Source organism: Bubalus kerabau, chromosome 19 (assembly GCF_029407905.1).
Source record: "Bubalus kerabau isolate K-KA32 ecotype Philippines breed swamp buffalo chromosome 19, PCC_UOA_SB_1v2, whole genome shotgun sequence".
Lineage (NCBI taxonomy): Eukaryota > Metazoa > Chordata > Mammalia > Artiodactyla > Bovidae > Bubalus > Bubalus kerabau.
In genome coordinates, this window is record NC_073642.1 from 25451031 (window position 1) to 25469429 (window position 18399).

The 18399-nt window shown below is 42.8% G+C and overlaps 1 protein-coding gene across 1 annotated transcript; it reads left to right on the forward strand.

Annotated features, from left to right (window-relative positions):
• Positions 1–16540: 16540 nt before the first annotated feature.
• LOC129633614 (protein C1orf43 homolog) lies at positions 16541–18129 on the forward strand. Its single transcript, XM_055555419.1, has one exon. The coding sequence runs from the start codon at positions 16589–16591 to the stop codon at positions 17402–17404; it is 816 nt and encodes a 271-aa protein (XP_055411394.1). The 5' UTR covers positions 16541–16588; the 3' UTR covers positions 17405–18129.
• Positions 18130–18399: the final 270 nt, after the last annotated feature.

Consider the following 18399-nt stretch of genomic DNA (forward strand, 5'->3'; position numbering starts at 1 on the left):
GGATGGTGACTGGAGCCATGAAATTAAAAGATGCTTGCTCCTTGGAAGAAAAGCTATGACAAACCAAGATAGCGTATTAAAAAACAGAGCCATCACTGAGCTGACAAAGGTCATGATGGTTTTTCCAGTAGTCATGTATGGATGTGAGAGTTGGACCATAAAGAAGGCTGAGTGCTGAAGAATTGATGCTTTTGAACTGTGGTGTTAGAGAAGACTCTTGAGAGTCCCTTGGACTGCATGGAGATCAAACCAGTCAATCCTAAAGGAAATCAACCCTGAATGTTCATTGGAAGAACTGATGTTGAAGCTGAAACTCCAATATTTTGGCCACATGATGCAAAGAGCTGACTCATTAGAAAAGACCCTAATGCTGGGAAAGATTGAAGGCAGGAGGATAAGGGGACGACAGAGGAGGAGATGGTTGGATGTCATCACCAATTCAGTGGACACGAGTTTGCGCAAACTCCAGGAGTTGGTGAAGGACAGGGAAGCCTGGAATGCTGCAGTCCTTGGGGTTGCAAAGAGTCAGACACAACCTAGCTGAACAACAACAAGGAAGACAGACAATAAACCAAAAAAAAAAAAAAATTATACAAGTGGAATTTCCAGAAGAGAGATCTCTGTACAACTTCTCTCCCTAGCAGCCCTCCCTGCTAGGTCCATCTGACTGAAGGCATGGGGTCATGACCTCCCCGTGACCTCCCCTTCTGGAGGTTGGGTGCTCTGTCTCCCCTCCCAGACATGTGGCTACATCAGTGTAACTTAACTGTCAATTTGCTGCACATCCCTAAACCTGCAGCTGTGTGGATCACCCTTCTGTTTATATTCACATTAAAGAAGTCCCACACTTGAAGAGAACTCATCTCTCAGCAGTCATTTTCTCCATCAGCCTTTGAATGTAAAAACAGCATGAGCTTCCCAGATTCTGCGAGCAAACTCAAATCAATACAACTTCAACTGACCGATGAAAACTAGCTTCTTTACCCTTGGTCATAGGGATCTGATCATATCTACTCCTGCAATCAAGCTTCCAAAAACCATTCACTCTCCTCTAGCAGAGGGTCAAAGACCACTGGGAGTCATAGTGAATGGACTTGTGGACACAGTAGGGGAAGAAGAGGGTGGGATGAATTGAGAGAGTAGCTTTTGACATATGTAAACTACCATGTATAAAATAGATAGCTAGTGGGAAGCTGCTGTATAACACACGCAGCTCAGCTCAGTGCTCTGTGATGGTTTAGACAGGTGGGATAGTGGGAAGGCGGGGGGGATAAATGTATACTTACAGATAAGGCAATGGCACCCCACTCCAGCACTCTTGCCTGGAAAATCCCATGGATGGAGGAGCCTGGTGGGCCACAGTCCATGGGGTCGCTAAGAGTCGGACACGACTGAGCGACTTCCCTTTCACTTTTCACTTTCATGCATTGGAGAAGGAAATGGCAACCCACTCCAGTGTTCTTGCCTGGAGAATCCCAGGGATGGGGGAGCCTGGTGGGCTGCCGTCTATGGGGTCGCACAGAGTCGAACACGACTGAAGCGACTTAGTAGTAGTAGTAGTACAGCTGATTCACGTTGTTGTGCAGCAGAAACCAACACAACATTGTAAAGCAATTGTCCTCCATTTAAAAAAGAACCCCCCCCCAAAAAATAGACCATGGGGAGGGTAAATATGACCCATCTTAGGGCTTATTCTGAATGAACTAATTCCCCTCACATGCAGATTTTCCGGACTTCTTCGACTCTATCAGGAAATTGTGTAGGTCACTGATTCTTTTTTTTTTCTTTAACTGAGATAAAATTCACATAACATAAAATTTACCATTTTAGCTATTTTAAAGGAAACAATTCAGTGGCATTTAGTATATTTACAATATTTGCAACTGCAACTTCTATCTAGTTCCAAAACATTTTCATCACCCCCAAACACAACACTGTACCCAATAACAATCACTCTCCATCGCCCCTCACACCAGCCCCTGGAAACCATTAATCTGCTTTCTATCTCTATAAATTTGCTCATTCTGGATATGTCATATAAAGGGAATCATACAATATAGTCATAAAATGTAGTCTTTTGCATCTGGCTGTTTTCACTGACTGTAATTTTTTCAAAGTTCATACATGTTGTAACATGTCCTTCCTTCTCACGGCTAAGTAATATTCCATTATATGGATATGCCATAACTATTTTAATTTGTTTTTCCACTTGTCAGTTGGTGGACAGATGGATTGTTTCCACTTTGGGGCTACTCTGAACAATGCTGCTATGAATATTCATATACCACTTTTTGTGTAAACTTTCATTTTCAGTTCACTTGGGTAGTACCTAGGAGTAGAATTGTTGGGTCATATCAAAACTATGTATTTAACTTTTTGAGGTATTATGGGGACTGTTTTCTAATATCATTGGTTCTTTTTTAATTTCTACTCTTTGTTTACTGAATTAGGATCTAAGCAAAGGCCATGCACTGTGATTGTGTAACGTGGTTTTTTTTTTTTAGTGTTTCAAACTTTAAAATTTTTATTTATAAATGTAGTTTATTATATATACATATCATTTCACATAAATGGTTTAATGGATTTCTTTGATAATTTTAAAATTCTATGGGAATTCTTAATAGGTTAAGTTTATTTTTATCTAAATATCTCCAGTCATATTTCAATTAATACCACATTTTTAATACAAAATATTTTCCTTGGAGGGGCTTCCCAGGTGGCTCAGCAGTTAAGAATCCACCTGCCAATGCAGATGTGGGTTCAATCCCTGGGTCAGTAAGATCTCCTGGAGGAGGAAATGACAATCCACTCCGGTATTTTCGCCTGGAAAATGCCATGGACAGGGGAGCCTGGCAGGCTACAGTTCAAGGGGTTGCAGAGTGAGACTCGTGACCGACTCAGCATGCACACATATTGCTTGGATTGTGTAGAGATTTCTTTTTTTTATTGGAGTAGGGTTGATCTACAATGTTGTGTTAGTTTCAGCAACATGTTTCTTAAGTGTCATAGGTTCATCCTCCATTTCTCTCTTTTTTTTAACATTATAATTGCTATAGATAAGGCCATGTGTGTGTGCTCCACCATGTCTGACTCTTTTCTCAACCCCATGAACTGTAGCCCGCCGGTTCCTCTGTCCTTGAGATTTTTCCCCCACAAGAATACTGGAGTGAGTTGCCATTTCCTCCTCCAGGGAATCTTCCGGACCCAGGAATCAAAGCTGTGTCTCCTATGTCTCCTGCATTGGCAGTCAGATTCATCACCACTGTGTCACCTGGGATTCCCATAGATAAAGCAGTGATTCTTAAATGTAGTTGCATGTTGAAATCACCTGGGCATCTTTTAACAGTACCACTTCCTAGATCAGAAAGGGAAAATGTTAGTCACTCCATCATGTCTGACTCTTTGCGACTCCATGGACTGTAGCCCAGCAGTTCCTCTGTCCATGGGATTTCCCAGGAAAGAATACTGGAGTGGGTAACCATTCTCTTCTTCAGGGGATCTTCCCAACCCAGGGATTGAACCCGGGTCTCCTGCATTACAGACAGATTCTTTACTGTCTGAGCCAACCAGGGAAGCCCATAAGAAAAATAAAATCATATATTAATGCTCATTTATGGAATCTAGAAAAACAGTACAGATGAACCTATTTGCAGGGCAGGACTAGAGACACAGAACAGACTTGTAGACACGGTGGGGGAAGGAGAGGCTGGGATGAATGGAGAGAGTTGCATGGAAACATATACACTACCATATGTAAAACAGATAGCCAGTGGGCATTCGCTGTGTGACTCGGGGAACTCAAACCAGGGCTCTGTGACAACCTAGAGGGGTGGGATGGAGGTTCAAGAGGGAGGGGACATATGTGTACTTACGGCTGATTCACATTTTTGTATGGCAGAAACCAACACAACATTGAAAAGCAATTATCCTGCAATTAAAAATAATTATTTTTTAACACCAATACAGTATACTAATGCATATATATGGAATTTAGAAAGATGGTAACGATGACCCTATATGCAAGACAGCAAAAGAGACACGATGTAAAGAACAGCCTTTTGGACTCTGTGGGAGAAGGCGAGGGTGGGATGATTTGAGAGGATAGCGTTGAAACATATATATTATCATATGTGAAGCAGATTCCTGGTCCAGGTTCGATGCATGAGACAAGGTGCTCAGGGCTGCTGCACTGGGATGACCCTGGGGGATGGGATGGGGAGGGAGGTGGGAGGGGGGTTCTGGATTGGGAACACATGTGTACCCGTGGCTGATTCATGTCAATGTATGGCAAAAACCACTACAATATTGTAAAGTAATTAGCCTCCAATTAAAATAAATTAATTAATTTTAAAAAATAATTGTTTTTTTTTTAAGTACCACTTCCTAGGTCCCATCTTCCGAGGTTCTGATGTAATCAATCTGCTTTTTGGCCTTTGCTAGGAGGATTCTGAGGCTCCCCAGATGATTCTCCTCAGCCCTGGTTGAGAACTTCCAGTATAAACAAAGAGGACTCAGAGATGACATCGCTAACTGATAACTCCTGAACCTGCTGTCAGAAGTCAGTGCTTTCAGACCTGCTTGATCATGAGAAGTTTCTGAGACACTTACTAAAAAATACTGATTCCCAGGCCCATTCTCTGGCGATGGCTTGGTTAGTGGGCCTGAGGGGGAGCCTGAGAATCTGAAGTTTCAACACACACACTTCAGGTCTCCCTCATGACCTGGCAGGTTTTGGAAGCTGTATCACAGATCCTTGCTTCTCAAAGTGTGGGGCTCGACCAGCCACATCAGCATCAGCTGGAGCTTGTAAGAAATGCAAATTCCCAGACTGCTAAACCAGAATGTGCACTTTAACAATTTCACGGGGATTGTAAGCACAGACATATCTTAGAAGCACACTTAGACTTCTAAATCTCAAGCAGGATCGCCCCTGGACAAGTGTTTCTCATACGAGACATGCATTGTCGTTTAGTTGCTCAGTCGTGTCTGACTCTGCAACCTCATGAACTATAGCCCGCCAGGCTCCTCTATCCAAGAGATTTCTCAGGCAAGAATACTGGAGTGGGTAATCATTCCCTTCTCCAGAGGATCTTCCTGACCCAGGGATCAAACCCATGTCTCCTGCACTGCAGGCAGATTCTTTACCACTGAGCCACCAGGGAAGCCCCTGACATGCATTATATCATTTCAAGGGCTCACTGAATGAAGTATGAGTGGTTCTCTGAGCTCCTGATCTAACAGGTCTGAGACACAGCCAGAGAATCTACAGTTAAGTAGGTGATGCTGACGTACTTGGACTGGGGACCACGCTTTGAGAATCCTTTGTCTCCAGACTAGGGTTTCTCAGTCTGGGCACTCTTGACATTTGGGGCCAGAGAATTCTTTATTATCTGTAGGGGGCTACCATGTGCCCTGCAGGATGTTCACCTGCTTCTCTGGTGTCTACCCACGAGGTGCCAGTGACACCCCCAAAATTTTGACGACTAAAGATTTCGCCAGGTATTGCCAAATGACCCCTGGTGGGAGTAGGTGACAAATAGTCCCCAGGTGAGAGCCACTGATCTAGACCATTCCTAAAAGGTACAGTCCTGTGAGTCGTCCCATTCTTGGGGAGAATAGACTTGACCTCTGGCTCAGGCAGCCTCTCTCAGCCTCCCCTCCCACCCACTCAGATCCTGGGAGGGGCATCTACAAAGGAGCCTGAGATGCCCTGGGGCAACATCTTTGAACCCTGATTTACTCATGAGGAAATGGCTTTGCCAGGGTGCAAGAGAAATGTCTGGGCACTTCCCTCCTGGTCCAGTGGTTGAGAGTCAGCCTTGCAACAGGGGACGCGGGTTCAATCCCTGGACAGGGAGCTAGGATCCTCCATGCCCCAGAGCGACTAGCAGCTAAGCCCAAGTGCCTCAACCAGAGAGCCTGTGCACAGCAGCAAAGGATCTCGCATGACACAGGAGGAGCCTGCGAGCCACAACTAAGACCCAACACAGCCAAGTAAATTAATTTAAAAAGGAAAAAAAAAAAAAAGAGAAGTCTCTGAATCTCTGCCTGACAAGCTGTCCAGCCCCTGTCGCCCTCCCTCCTCACCCACAACTCCTTCTTTGCAAGGTCTACTCTTGGCTATTCATTAAAACTGTATTTTTCAAGAAACTTTTAAAGTGGCTTCACATGTACACCCGTGGCTGATTCATGTCAATGTATGGCAAAAACCACAATATTGTAATTAGCCTCCCATTAAAATAAATTAATAAAAAATAAATAAAAACTAGTAGGCTTGCAAAAAAAAAGTAGCTTCAGAAAAAGTATATAAAGTACTGAATGTCTATTGGTCACCTGAGGGTTTTAAAGCTACAGCCTAGAAACCTGTGATTGATTCTTAATTGGTCTGTATTGCAGAGGGCTGGGAATACTAAGAAAAAAACAAACTTTTTTTTTTTTTAAGAGCTGTTTGGGTTGCCAATCTTTGATGCTCAGCCACCTTTCAGATTGTTGGTGAATAGTGCCCTCTGCTGGAATTTCTTGGTTTTGCACTTGGCATTGTGCGCTACTGGAGTCCTGTCTGATCTGGGAAATGTGTTTGGAAATTCCCCTCTTGTCCTCCAATGCCAGTTCAGTTCAGTTCAGTTGCTCAGTCATGTCTGACTCTTTGTGACCCCATGGACTGCAGCACACCAGGCTTCCTTGTCCATCACCAACTCCTGGAGTTTATTCAAACTCACATCCATGGAGTCGGTGATGCCATCCAACCATCTCATCCTTTGTCCTTCTCCTCATTCCCTTCTCCTCCTGCCTTCAATCTTTCCCAGCATCAGGGTTTTTTCCAATGAGTCAGTTCTTCACATCAGATCGCCAAAGTATTGGAGTTTCAGCTTCAACATCAATCCTTCCAATGAATATTCAAGACTGATTTCCTTTAGGTTGGACTGGTTGGATCTCCTTGCAGTCCAAGGGACTCTCAAGAGTCTTCTCCAACACCACAGTTCAAAAGCATCAATTTTTCGGCGCTCAGCTTTCTTTATGGTCCAATTCTCACATCCATACATGACAACTGGAAAAACCCCTTAGCTTTGACTAGATGGACCTCTATTGGCAAAGTAATACCTCTGCTTTTTAATATGCTGCCTAGGTTGGTCATAACTTTTCTTCCAGGGAGCAAGCATCTTTTAATTTCATGGCTTCAGTCACCATCTGCAGTGATTTTGGAGCCTAAAAAAAATTAAATCTGCCACTGTTTCCCCATCTATTTACCATGAAATAATAAGACCAGATGCTATAATCTTAGTTTTCTTAATATTGAGTTTTAAGTCAACTTTTTCACTCTCCTCTTTCACTTTCAACAAGAGCCTCTTTAGTTCTTCTTCGCTTTCTGCCATAAGGGTGGTGTCATCTGCATATCTAAGGTTATTGATATTTCTCCCGGCAACCTTGACTCCAGCTTGTGCTTCATCCAGCCCAGCATTTCTCATGATGTACTCTGCATATAAGTTAAATAATCAGGGTGACAATATACAGCCTTGACATACTTCTTTCCCCATTTGGAACCTGTCTGTTGTTCCATGTCCAATTCTAACTGTTGCTTCCTGACCTGCATACCTCCAATGCCAAGGCCAGCTGAAAAGAAGACATGCTTCCTGAATGTTCTTAAACCCGCTTCCTAGAGTTGAGTGCCTCCACCTAGGGCACTGGTTTCGGGGTAAAGTTCACACAGGCTTCCTTCTGTCACTCCCCAGTTTGGCACATGCCTTCCTTAGAACCTAAAGTAAAACCAAATGACTGAGACTCTGAGCTCTCAATCCAGGGGGCCCAGGTTTGATCCCTGGTCAGGGAACTAGATCCCACATGTTGCAACTAAGACTCAAATAAATAAATGATTTAAAATAAAAATATTTTTTTAAAAAGAAGGTGAAACCAGAGGCCCACCTGCTTTCCAGTCAGCCTACATGTGGAGGAATGATGTGGTGGAAATGACGTTTGGGGCCTGCAGGCTCCTGGCTTCAACTTCTACCTCTGCCCCTCCCTAACTGTGGGGGCTTAAACATCTCACGCCTGGAGGCCTCATTTCTCCGTCTATCACATGGCAGTTTCATATTGTATTTCAGAGTGCTCTAGGATCTTCAAGGGGCCCCCACAAGCCAAAGGGGGTATGAGGAGTAACCAGGTGGGCAACGACCACCAGAGGCGTTCACTCCCCTTCTCTCTGTTCTCATATACTAGATTTTAATATTTTGTTTTGTGTTCTGCTAAAAAAAAAAAAAAAGCATATATATGGGTGTGTGTATGAGAGTATGTGCTATGTACTCAATTGCTAAGTCATGTCTGACTCTTTGCAACCCCCTGGTAAAGAATCTTCCTGCCAATGCAGGAGACACAGGTTTAATCCCTGGGTCAGAAAGATCCCCTAGAGAAGGAAATGGCAACCCACCCCAGTATTCTTGCCTGGGAAATCCCGTAGACAGAGAAACCTGGCAGGCTACAGTCTGTGGGGTCACAAAAGAGTCGGACAGGCAGAAAGTTGGGCTAAACAACAACATACACACACACACACACACACACACACACACACCTTCTTTGGGGCTCCCCAGGTTGCGCTAGTGGTAAAGAACCTGCCTGCCAATGCAGGAGACATAAGAGATGTGAGTTCCATCCCTGGGTCAGGAAGATCCCCTGGAGGAGGGAACGGCAGCCCACTCCACTATTCTTGCCTAGAGAATTCCATGGGCAGAGGAGCCTGGCGGGCTACAGAGTCGAACACAACTGAAGGGACTTAGCACACACGCATGCATCTTATTAATCCACTTAGGTTGTTTCTATGTCATGGCTACTGTGAAGAATGCTACAATACACATAGGAATGCAGATATAGCCTCAAGATAGTGATTTTATTTCTTTTGGACATACACCCAGAGCAGGGATTGCTAGATCGTATGGTGGTTCTATTTTTAATTTTTTAAGAATCAATTCCAAAGAATCGTTGCCAAGACTAGCATCAGGGAGCTTCTCCCTTGTTTTCTTCTAGGAGTTTAACAATTTCAGGTGTTACTTTTAAGAATATAATCCATTCTGAGTCTTTTTTTTTTTATAGTATGAGTCTAGTTTTATTCCTTTGCATGTAGTTGTCCAGTTTTCCCGCACCATTTATTGAAGAGACTCTTCTTTCCCCCACTGTATATTATTGGTGTTTGTCAAATACTAGTTGACTGTATATGCATGGGTCTATTTCTGGGCTTTCTGTTCCACTGGTCTATGTGTCTATTTTTATGCCAGGACCATATGGTTTTGGTGATTATAGCTTTGTAACACAGTTTGAAGTGAGGAAATATGATGCCTCTAGTTTTCTTCTTCTTGCTCAAGATTACTTTAGCTATTCTGGGTCTTTTATAGTTCCATATGAATTTTAGGATTGTTTTCCTATTTCTATGAACAAATGTCATTGGAATTTTTATAGGAATGGTGTTAACTGTGTTGCCCACAGTTCAGACCCCACTTGGATCTCCCAGAGCTTCTCAGGTGAGGGCTGTGCTGGCTGCTGACAAGGATGGCTTGAGGTCAGGATCCAAGGTGGGACGTGCCCACACACCTTCCTGAAGGACAGAAGAGGAAAGCTGTTGCACAATCCTTGGGTAAAAAAATAAACATAGTCAGGACAGCATGCCTTTCTGTAAAGAAAGGGGTCTCTCAGACCTAAAATCCAAGGCACCAGAGTACAGACATGAGAATATAATAAAGTAGTTGTTGTGGTTGTTGTTGTTTAGTTGCTAAGTTGTGTCCAATTCTTTGCAACGCCATGGACTGTGGCCTGCCAGGCTCCTCTGTCCGTGGGATTTCCCAGGCAAGAATATTAGAATGGGTTGCCATTTCCTTCTCCGGGGGATCTTCCTGACCCAAGGATCGAACCCACATTTCCTGCACTGCAGGTGGTTTCTTTACCACTCTACCACTGGGAAGCCCATAATAAAGTGGTAGTGTTTCTTAAATATTGGGGGGTTTTCTGAATGCAAAATAATGAAACTCATCAGGTGCGGGATGCTGAAGGTAGATGAAAACACAGAAAAAGATACAAGTTAAAAAATCCCACCCTGCCAACATTCTTCCATCTTTTTCCTTTCTTTTGTTAAAAGAAAAATAATAACTGTTTAATCATTTACTTTTCATTTTTATCTAAGTAACATTTATTCTGGCTATTATGTTTATATTCTCATAGATATTTATATTTATTTATTTCTAATAGCTCCTTATTCCAAAGGAGTAATTTTTCTTGGGATGTGTGGCTTTCAACTGCCTATGTTCCTTTCCCACTTTGCTTTTGCTATTGCCATGCGCTGTTCTTTCTGATGACTTTTTACCTTTGAATGGGGCTGGTTACTTGCTAAAGAATAGAGTGAGGATGAGTGGCTAAGAGAAGGGAGGAAATGGAGAAACATGCTCTATGTGTGTGCATGAAATGTTCTATACTGTTAGTCTATAATGAGGTGTCTTTGTAGCACTTAGGAATGCTTTGAACCATACATGAGAAAATTCAAAAAAATCAGTGTCAAACAGACAGAATTTATTTCAAATATCAAGAAATTCAAGCTTAAGTAACTGCTGGGGGTTGTCTAGTGGCCTAGCCTGGCCAGGGCCAGCAGCAATGCAATTCTCTTGACCTTTCCTGCATTGTTCCTTCAGAGGGACAAAGAGGCTGCTCTGGCTCCAGCCTCCACACCTGAACTGAAGGTAGGAGGAAGGGGCACAGGAGTGACACAAAGTATGTTTTTCTGTGTCATCAAGAAAAACAAAAGTTTCCCCAGAAGGCCCTGGTAGATGTCTGCTTATGGATCATTGACCAGAACCATGTCATATAGCCATACTTAGCAGCAAGGGAAGCAGGGAAAGCAAATATTTAGTTCTCCTTTCTTCTATAGCCAGGCTTCCCTGGTGCCTCATAAAGAATCTGCCTGCAATGCTGGAGACCCAGGTTCAATCCCTGGGTCTTGAAGATCCCCTGGAGAAGGGAGTGGCAACCCACTCCAGTATCCATGCCTGGAGAATTCCACGGACAGAGGAGCCTGGCGGGTAATAATCCATAGGGTTACAAAGAGTCAGAACTGATCGACCTAACACTTCCACTTCCTCTATAGTCAGTAGTAAAGAATTCACCTGCCAATGTAGGAGATGTGGGTTTGATCCCTGGATAGGGAATATCCCCTGGAGAAGGAAATGACAACTCACTCCAGTATTCTCGCCTGGGAAATTCTATGAAAAGAGGAGCCTGGCAGGCTACAGTCCATGGGGTTGCAAAGAGTCTCAGACACAACTTAGCAACTAAACAAAAACATAGGGGAAGTGGCAACAAAGGAGTTTGGAACTTCCTATGGAGTTAGTCAAGTGGCAGTAGTTTCAAGAACAGACTCACAGATAGAAAACAAGCTTAGGGAAAGAGGGTAGGAGGAATAAATTAAGAACCTGGAATTAACAGATACACACCACTGTATATAAAAGAGATAAACAAGGACCTATTGTATAGCACAGGGAACTACATTGAATACTTTATAATAACCTATAATGGAAAAGAATATGAAAAAAGACAGAAAAATACAAAAATGGCCAACATAACACCCCTTTTACTATTAGAAATGAACTTTTCATCAGCCATATTCCAGAGTAAAAACAACAACCTAATCAGATATACTGAAAGAGAAAAAGCCAAATTTTATTTTAAAAAAAAGTATCTGATGCATGGATTCTTATATGAGTCAATACGTACTGTTAATAAATAAAATTAAAATGATCTGTCTTTAAATATTATTTAGTCCAATTAAATCTCATCAATTTAAATTTTCTCCTTTAATCTGTTTTATCATTCATGACCATATCAATATTTGTATATAAATCACAGGTAATAAATATGTGTTGGGGTTGCAGTGTATCTATTTTATTCTGGTAGTGGTTTCGCCATCAAAAATGTTTGGAGAAGGACTTCCCTGGTGGCCCAGTGGATAAGAATCCATTGCCAATGCAAGGGACACCAGTTCAATCCTCAATCAGGGAGAATTCCACATGCCATGGAGCAACTAAGCCCATGCCACAACTACTGAAGCTCGTGCACCTACAGCCTGTGCTCTGCAACAAGAGAAGCCACTGCAATGGGAAGCCAGTGTGCCAGAATGAAGAGTAGACCCTTCTTGCTGCAACTAGAGAAAGCCAGCTCCCAAAAACGAAGACCCAGGGCAGACAAAAGAAAAAAAAAAATGGAGAAGACTGCCCCTTGCAATGAACTTTGATGTCTCTGATACTTCTCAGATCAGTAGGTTCTTGGTCATTAACTACATAACTCATTCAAGCTATTGTACCTGGAAAAGGAATTTATCAGAAGATGTTAAGTGGCTCACAAAACCTTTAGGGGAACCAGACAGCAAGTCAGGTTTGGAGGCTCTGCAGCCAGGAGCAATGCTTGCCTATCCACACGGGTGACTCACCCAGCAGAGACCTCTCTTCTACCACTGCAGACCACATACCAGCTGGGACCTCAGTCACTGGTTCTGGATGCCCTGAAATTCTGCCACACTGCACCTAAGGCCAGGAATCCACAAAGTGCCTGCTTCCTCCCAGGTTCTCTTACGCGCTCTCTCTCTTTTTTTTAATAAGTGGATTTTCTCTTTTTTTCTGAATATTTATCTCTTTTTGACTGTGCTGGGTCTTTGCTGCTGCTCAGGCTTTCTTCTAGTTTCAGAGCACAGGGGCTACCTTCGAGCTGTGGTGCTCAGGCTTCTCACTGCAGTGGTTTCTCTGGTGCAGAGCACGTGCTCTAGGCACTTGAGCTTCAGTAGTTGTGGCACACGGGCTTAGCTGTCCTGTAGCATATGGGATCTTCCCGGCCTAGGGATCGAACCCATGTTCCCGGTTGGCAGGCGAATTCTTAACCACTGGACCACCAGGGAAGTCCTGGGCTCTCTTTTGAAACATATAAAGTGTTATGGCCGTTGCAGAGCGTAGAACGCATTCTCTTTGATGGTTGCTTTTGATGAGCTTTGAGGTGGGGAATAGGGGAAGAAAAAGAAATGCCTTTACTTTGCCAATTTTAATAGTAGTTTTCCAATTTGGGTAATTTAAACATGTATTTTCTTCCTCCTTTCTAAATCAATCCAGTCATAAATCTGTGTTATTCTTTTTCCTTCAATTTGTTTATCAATAACACTAGTTCACTTTTATACTTGTGAATATACTACTTTTATCCTTATTAATTCCTTACTCCTGGTTTTCTTCCATTTATTTTCTGTTTTCATAAGTTGAATACTCAATCATTTATTCTTACTCTAGTATAAGAATTTGCTGCTAAGAATTTAATTCTTATCATGGAGGTTTTAAAATATAATGTTATTATTACTTTCTATATAGTGTAATTTTAACTTTTATATCTTCTTTGATCCAAGATATAATAAATTCATATTGTTTTTATTTCCAAGTATTACAAGACTCTTTCTTTCTTTGTTTAACCTTGGGTTATTACTTAATGGTTTTGTCGCATCACAATAAGATTTGGTGTGACCTATTCATTTTCAGCTTTGAGGAATTAATTGAGGTTTTCTGTGTAGCCCAATACACAATTAATTTTTGTAGATGTTCCATAAACATTGGAAAAATTAGACCTAATAGAAGAGTTTTAAATTTCTAGGTGGACCATTAACAATACTTTGTAATTTCTAGTTTTATTCTAAGTTATCATAAAGTATTAGTGTAATAATATTTTCTACTTTATGAAATTTAATATTTCCTTTATGACTTTATACATGATCAGTTTTTCCTAATGATTTTATGTGTGCTTAAGAAGGTGTATTTCCTGCAGTCAGGGTGTAAAAGTTTTACACATGCATAAAATCTGCCCTATTGGTTATATTGTTCGTCTTCATTATGCCTGCTGACTGTGACCATTTGATCTGTCTTGTACTCCTGCTGCTACTGCTGCTGCTAAGTCATTTCAGTCATGTCTGACTCTGTGTGACCCCACAGACGTTAGCCCACCAGGCTCTCCCGCCCCTGGGATTCTCCAGGCAAGAACACTGGAGTGGGTTGCCATTTCCTCCTCCAATGCATGAAAGTGAAAAGTGAAAGTGAAGTCGCTCAGTCGTGTCCGACTCTTAGCGACCCCATGGACTGCAGCCCACCAGGCTCCTCCATCCATGGGATTTTCCAGGCAAGAGTACTGGAGTGGGGTGCCATTGCTTATACTCCTAGTGGTATGTTACATCCTCCTACTAGTAGTAGTGTTTTCCTATCTGTGCCTCCTTATAACTCTTGTAATTATAGGTGGTTGGAGGAGGAAATGGCAACCCACTCCAGTGTTCTTGCCTGGAGAATCCCAGGGACGGCGGGGCCTGGTGGGCTGCCGTCTATGGGGTCGCACAGAGTCGGACACGACTGAAGCGACTTAGCAGCAGCAGCAGCAGCCATGTTACTTGGTACATGTGAAATGTTAGTAGCTCAGTCATGTCAACTCTTTGCAACTCCAAAGACTGTAGTCGGCCAGGCTCCTCTGTCCATGGAATTCTCCAGGCAAGAATACTGGAGTGGGTTGCTATTTTCTCTTCCATGGGATCTTCCTGACCCACAGATCAAACCTGGACCTCCTGTATGGCAGGCAGATTCTTTACCACCTGAGCCACCAGGGAAGCCCCACTTGGTGCATACCGGTCTATAATTGTTATATCTTAATTGGGAGGTGTAGTTTATCATCTTTATCTTTTATGTGTAATGCTTTTTGACTTAAATGCTGCTTTGACTGATATCAGGACCACACCTCCAACTTTCTTTTCATTTTCATTTACCTGGTATATTTTGGCCTACTTATTTTATTGTATTTCTTTCTCTATTGGATGTATTCTCTTTGTTCTAATTTTTAAATTATCTTTTGGTATTTAGAGAAGTTTGCCAAGTCACAGAATATTTGTTTAGCTGTTATCCTTATAGTTAGACCTTTTATAATAACTTTATTTTTAATCTTTTATTTATATATTCATTTAACAATAAATATTTATTTTTATACATTGGCTTTGTTAATTATGAAAAGTATCCAGTGACTGCCACCTGTTGCCTAAACAACAATCCATGAACTTAATTCTGTCAACCCCAAAACATATTATTCTTCAACCCTTGACCCTCTTTTGCTTTAGAGCTAAAGTTACATATACAAATGAATTTGAATTTTGTAGTGTTCTCTGTCTTCTAATACTTTTTTTCCACACCAGACATCATTCAGGATCTTACTTCCCCCAACCAGGCATTGAACCTGTGTACCCTGCATAGAGGGTGCAGTGTCTTAACCACTGGACCACCAGGGAAGTTCCTTCTAGGTACAGGTTAGTGGTGGTTTCACTTGTTTTTCCTGTCAGTCTGTATCATCTTTGGAGAAAGTGTGGAAAGACACAAATTTAGGTGACCACCATCATCAGAGCTACCTGGAAGTTCTCCTGAATTTTGAGAACCCAAAACAAAATGCCTCCTCTGAATGCATGTTCTTCTGACTCAGGAGAACTTGACAAGCCACCTTTCAAGTCACCGAATAGAGCTTCTTTGTGTACACATGCGTTTATTCGGATTTGGATGCTCAGAGTTCCATCCATGCCTTGCGTTTGCCCCCAACATTCTTCTTAGATCACCTCATGCATGACTCAGGTGCTGATGGCATTCTTGCAGCATATCCTATGGTAAAGAACTTGTTGCAGTTCAGTGATCAAGCCTCTCAAAGAGAAGAGGGAGGAAGCTAGGGCTGGGGCCCAAGGTCTGTACATGGTTCCTTCTCTATGTCTGATAGAGATTCTGTGCCAGAACCAGGCCCTCACATGTCACTGATAGACCAAAAGATACTAGCTGAGTGTCACCTGTCTGTCCTGTAGCCCACTCTCAGAGTTCCCTCCCATCTTAAAAAAAAAAAAAAAAAAAAAAAAAACTAGGAATTCTTAAATTTAAGAATCCACCAGTTCAACTGCCTTCTTGGCAGTAGAATTGAAAATTAATACTTGGTATTCTTGAGGGTTTCCCAGGTGGCTCAGCAGTAAAGAACCAGCCTGCCAAAGCAGGAAACTTAAGAGACTCAGGTAGGATCCCTAGGTGGGAAGATCTCCTGGAGGAGGAAATGGCAATGCACTCCAGTATTCTTGCCTGGAGAATCCCATGGACAGAGGAGCCTGCTGGGCTACAGTCCATGGGGTTGAAAAAGAGTTAGACACAACTGAGCAACTAAACAACAACCACAAAACTCTCCTTGATCATGTTTGTGACTTTCAGAAATTAATTTTCTATCATGCGATGGTCCTCCTCTGTAGAAAAGAGCTAGGACATTTTCTAGGTGGTTTTTTTTTTTTTTTTTGCTTGTTCATTTCCATTGGGATCAAGATAAAAGGAGTAGGTTGCCTTTACTCAACTCACCATTTAGCCCTGAAATCTTATATAAAGATATCACACTTTTACAGTACCATGTAAATTCCAATGTTAAGAAAGAGTACGCCCCATCCGCCATGTTTTCAGGCCCGGTCAGCCTTGGTCTGTCCCCGTAAGGAAATGGCTGGGGAGTTTCAGGAAACCCAGGCGCCGTAGCCTCAGCGGAGCCCGGGCTGATGAGGCAGGGCAGCGGGTTAAACCGGAGCAGTTCCGTGTGGGGTGGGGAGGCCATGGCGTCCGGCAGTAACTGGCTGTCTGGCGTGAATGTCGTGCTGGTGATGGCCTACGGCAGCCTGGTGTTTGTACTGCTATTTATTTTTGTGAAGAGGCAAATCATGCGCTTTGCAATGAAATCCCGAAGGGGACCTCATGTCCCTGTGGGACACAATGCCCCCAAGGACTTAAAAGAGGAGATTGATATCCGACTGTCCAAGGTTCAGGATATCAAGTATGAACCTCAGCTTCTCGCAGATGATGATGCAAGACTGCTACAGCTGGAAACCCAGGGAAATCAAAATTGCTACAACTACCTATACAGGATGAAAGCTCTGGATGCTATCCGTGCCTCTGAGATCCCATTTCATGCTGAAGGCCGACATCCCCATTCCTTAATGGGCAAGAATTTCCGCTCCTACCTGCTAGATCTTCGAAACACTAGTACTCCTTTCAAGGGTGTGCGCAAGGCCCTTATTGATACCCTGCTGGATGGCTATGAGACAGCCCCCTATGGGACAGGGGTCTTTGGCCTGAGTGAGTACCTGCGCTATCAGGAGGCCCTGAGTGAGCTGGCCACAGTGGTCAAAGCACGAAGTGGGAGCTCTCAGCGACAACACCAGTCAGCAGCCAAAGACCTAACCCAGTCTCCTGAAGTCTCCCCAACAACCATCCAGGTGACATACCTCCCCTCCAGTCAGAAGAGTAAACGTGCCAAGCACTTCCTCGAATTGAAGAGCTTTAAGGACAACTATAACACACTGGAGAGTACTCTGTGATGGAGCTGAAGGCCTCTCACTGTTGATGGAGCCAGACAGACTGCAGTGTGCTTGCTGGGTGGCCCTCACTCAGGTCATCTGGTTCAGCCCAGCTCTGGATCAGCTGAAGCCCTGATTGTGTTCAGAGCTCTTAAGATTTCATGCCTAGAGGATCATTCTTCCACCCACTCTTATGGCCAGTTTCAGAACATCAGTTAAGACTTTATTTTCCCTTGGTATCACTTTTCTCTGGAGTTGAATTAGATGTTTTTCTTAATATTTCTGTCAAAGCTTCCTTAAAAATCCTCACTTGGTTTTTTGATCATGGTTCATCTGTCCTTTTCCAGACTATAAATTATCCCAAGGGTGACCAGGCTTGGTGTCCTGTCTTCTGTACACAGTTGAATGGGAGCCATTTGGTTTGAGACATCTAAGAGTTGATTGGTGGAAATGGTATACAGAATGTTGCGGAAATTGGTGGAGGCCATGAGCGCTACCTAGAACAACTTACCCTGGTGCTCCACTTAAACCAGGATGTTACTGGGAACATTAACACAACTTCTCTAACATGCAAGGATCTGCCTTCCACTTTCATTGTATACTGTCATGAATAAATTGAAAAAGGAATGTTTTAACATCTGATATAATCTCATCACTCCTTATTTGTGGGATAGTGTGAAGAAATAGACCAATATCTTGATCTGACTTTATAAACCATTTAATGAACAATTAAAAAATAAAGCATATGATTTATTCCTCAAAAAAAAAAAAAAGAAAGAGTACATAGTGTCATTCTTTTTTTAATATTTATTTATTTATATATTTGGCTTCTCCAGATCTTAGCTGCAGCATGTGGGATCTAGTTCCCTGACCAAGGATGGAACCTGGGACCCCTGCATTGGGATCTGAGGGTCTTAGCCCCTGGAACACCAGGGAAGTCCACATAGTGTCATTTTTAGTAGATGTCATCAGCTCATTAACTGCCCACCCTGTGTGCTAGACTCCACAGAAGACAC

Coding starts and splice junctions, on each gene's coding strand:
- LOC129633614 (XM_055555419.1), top strand. CDS start 16,589: ATGAGGCAGGGCAGCGGGTTAAACCGGAGCAGTTCCGTGTGGGGTGGG.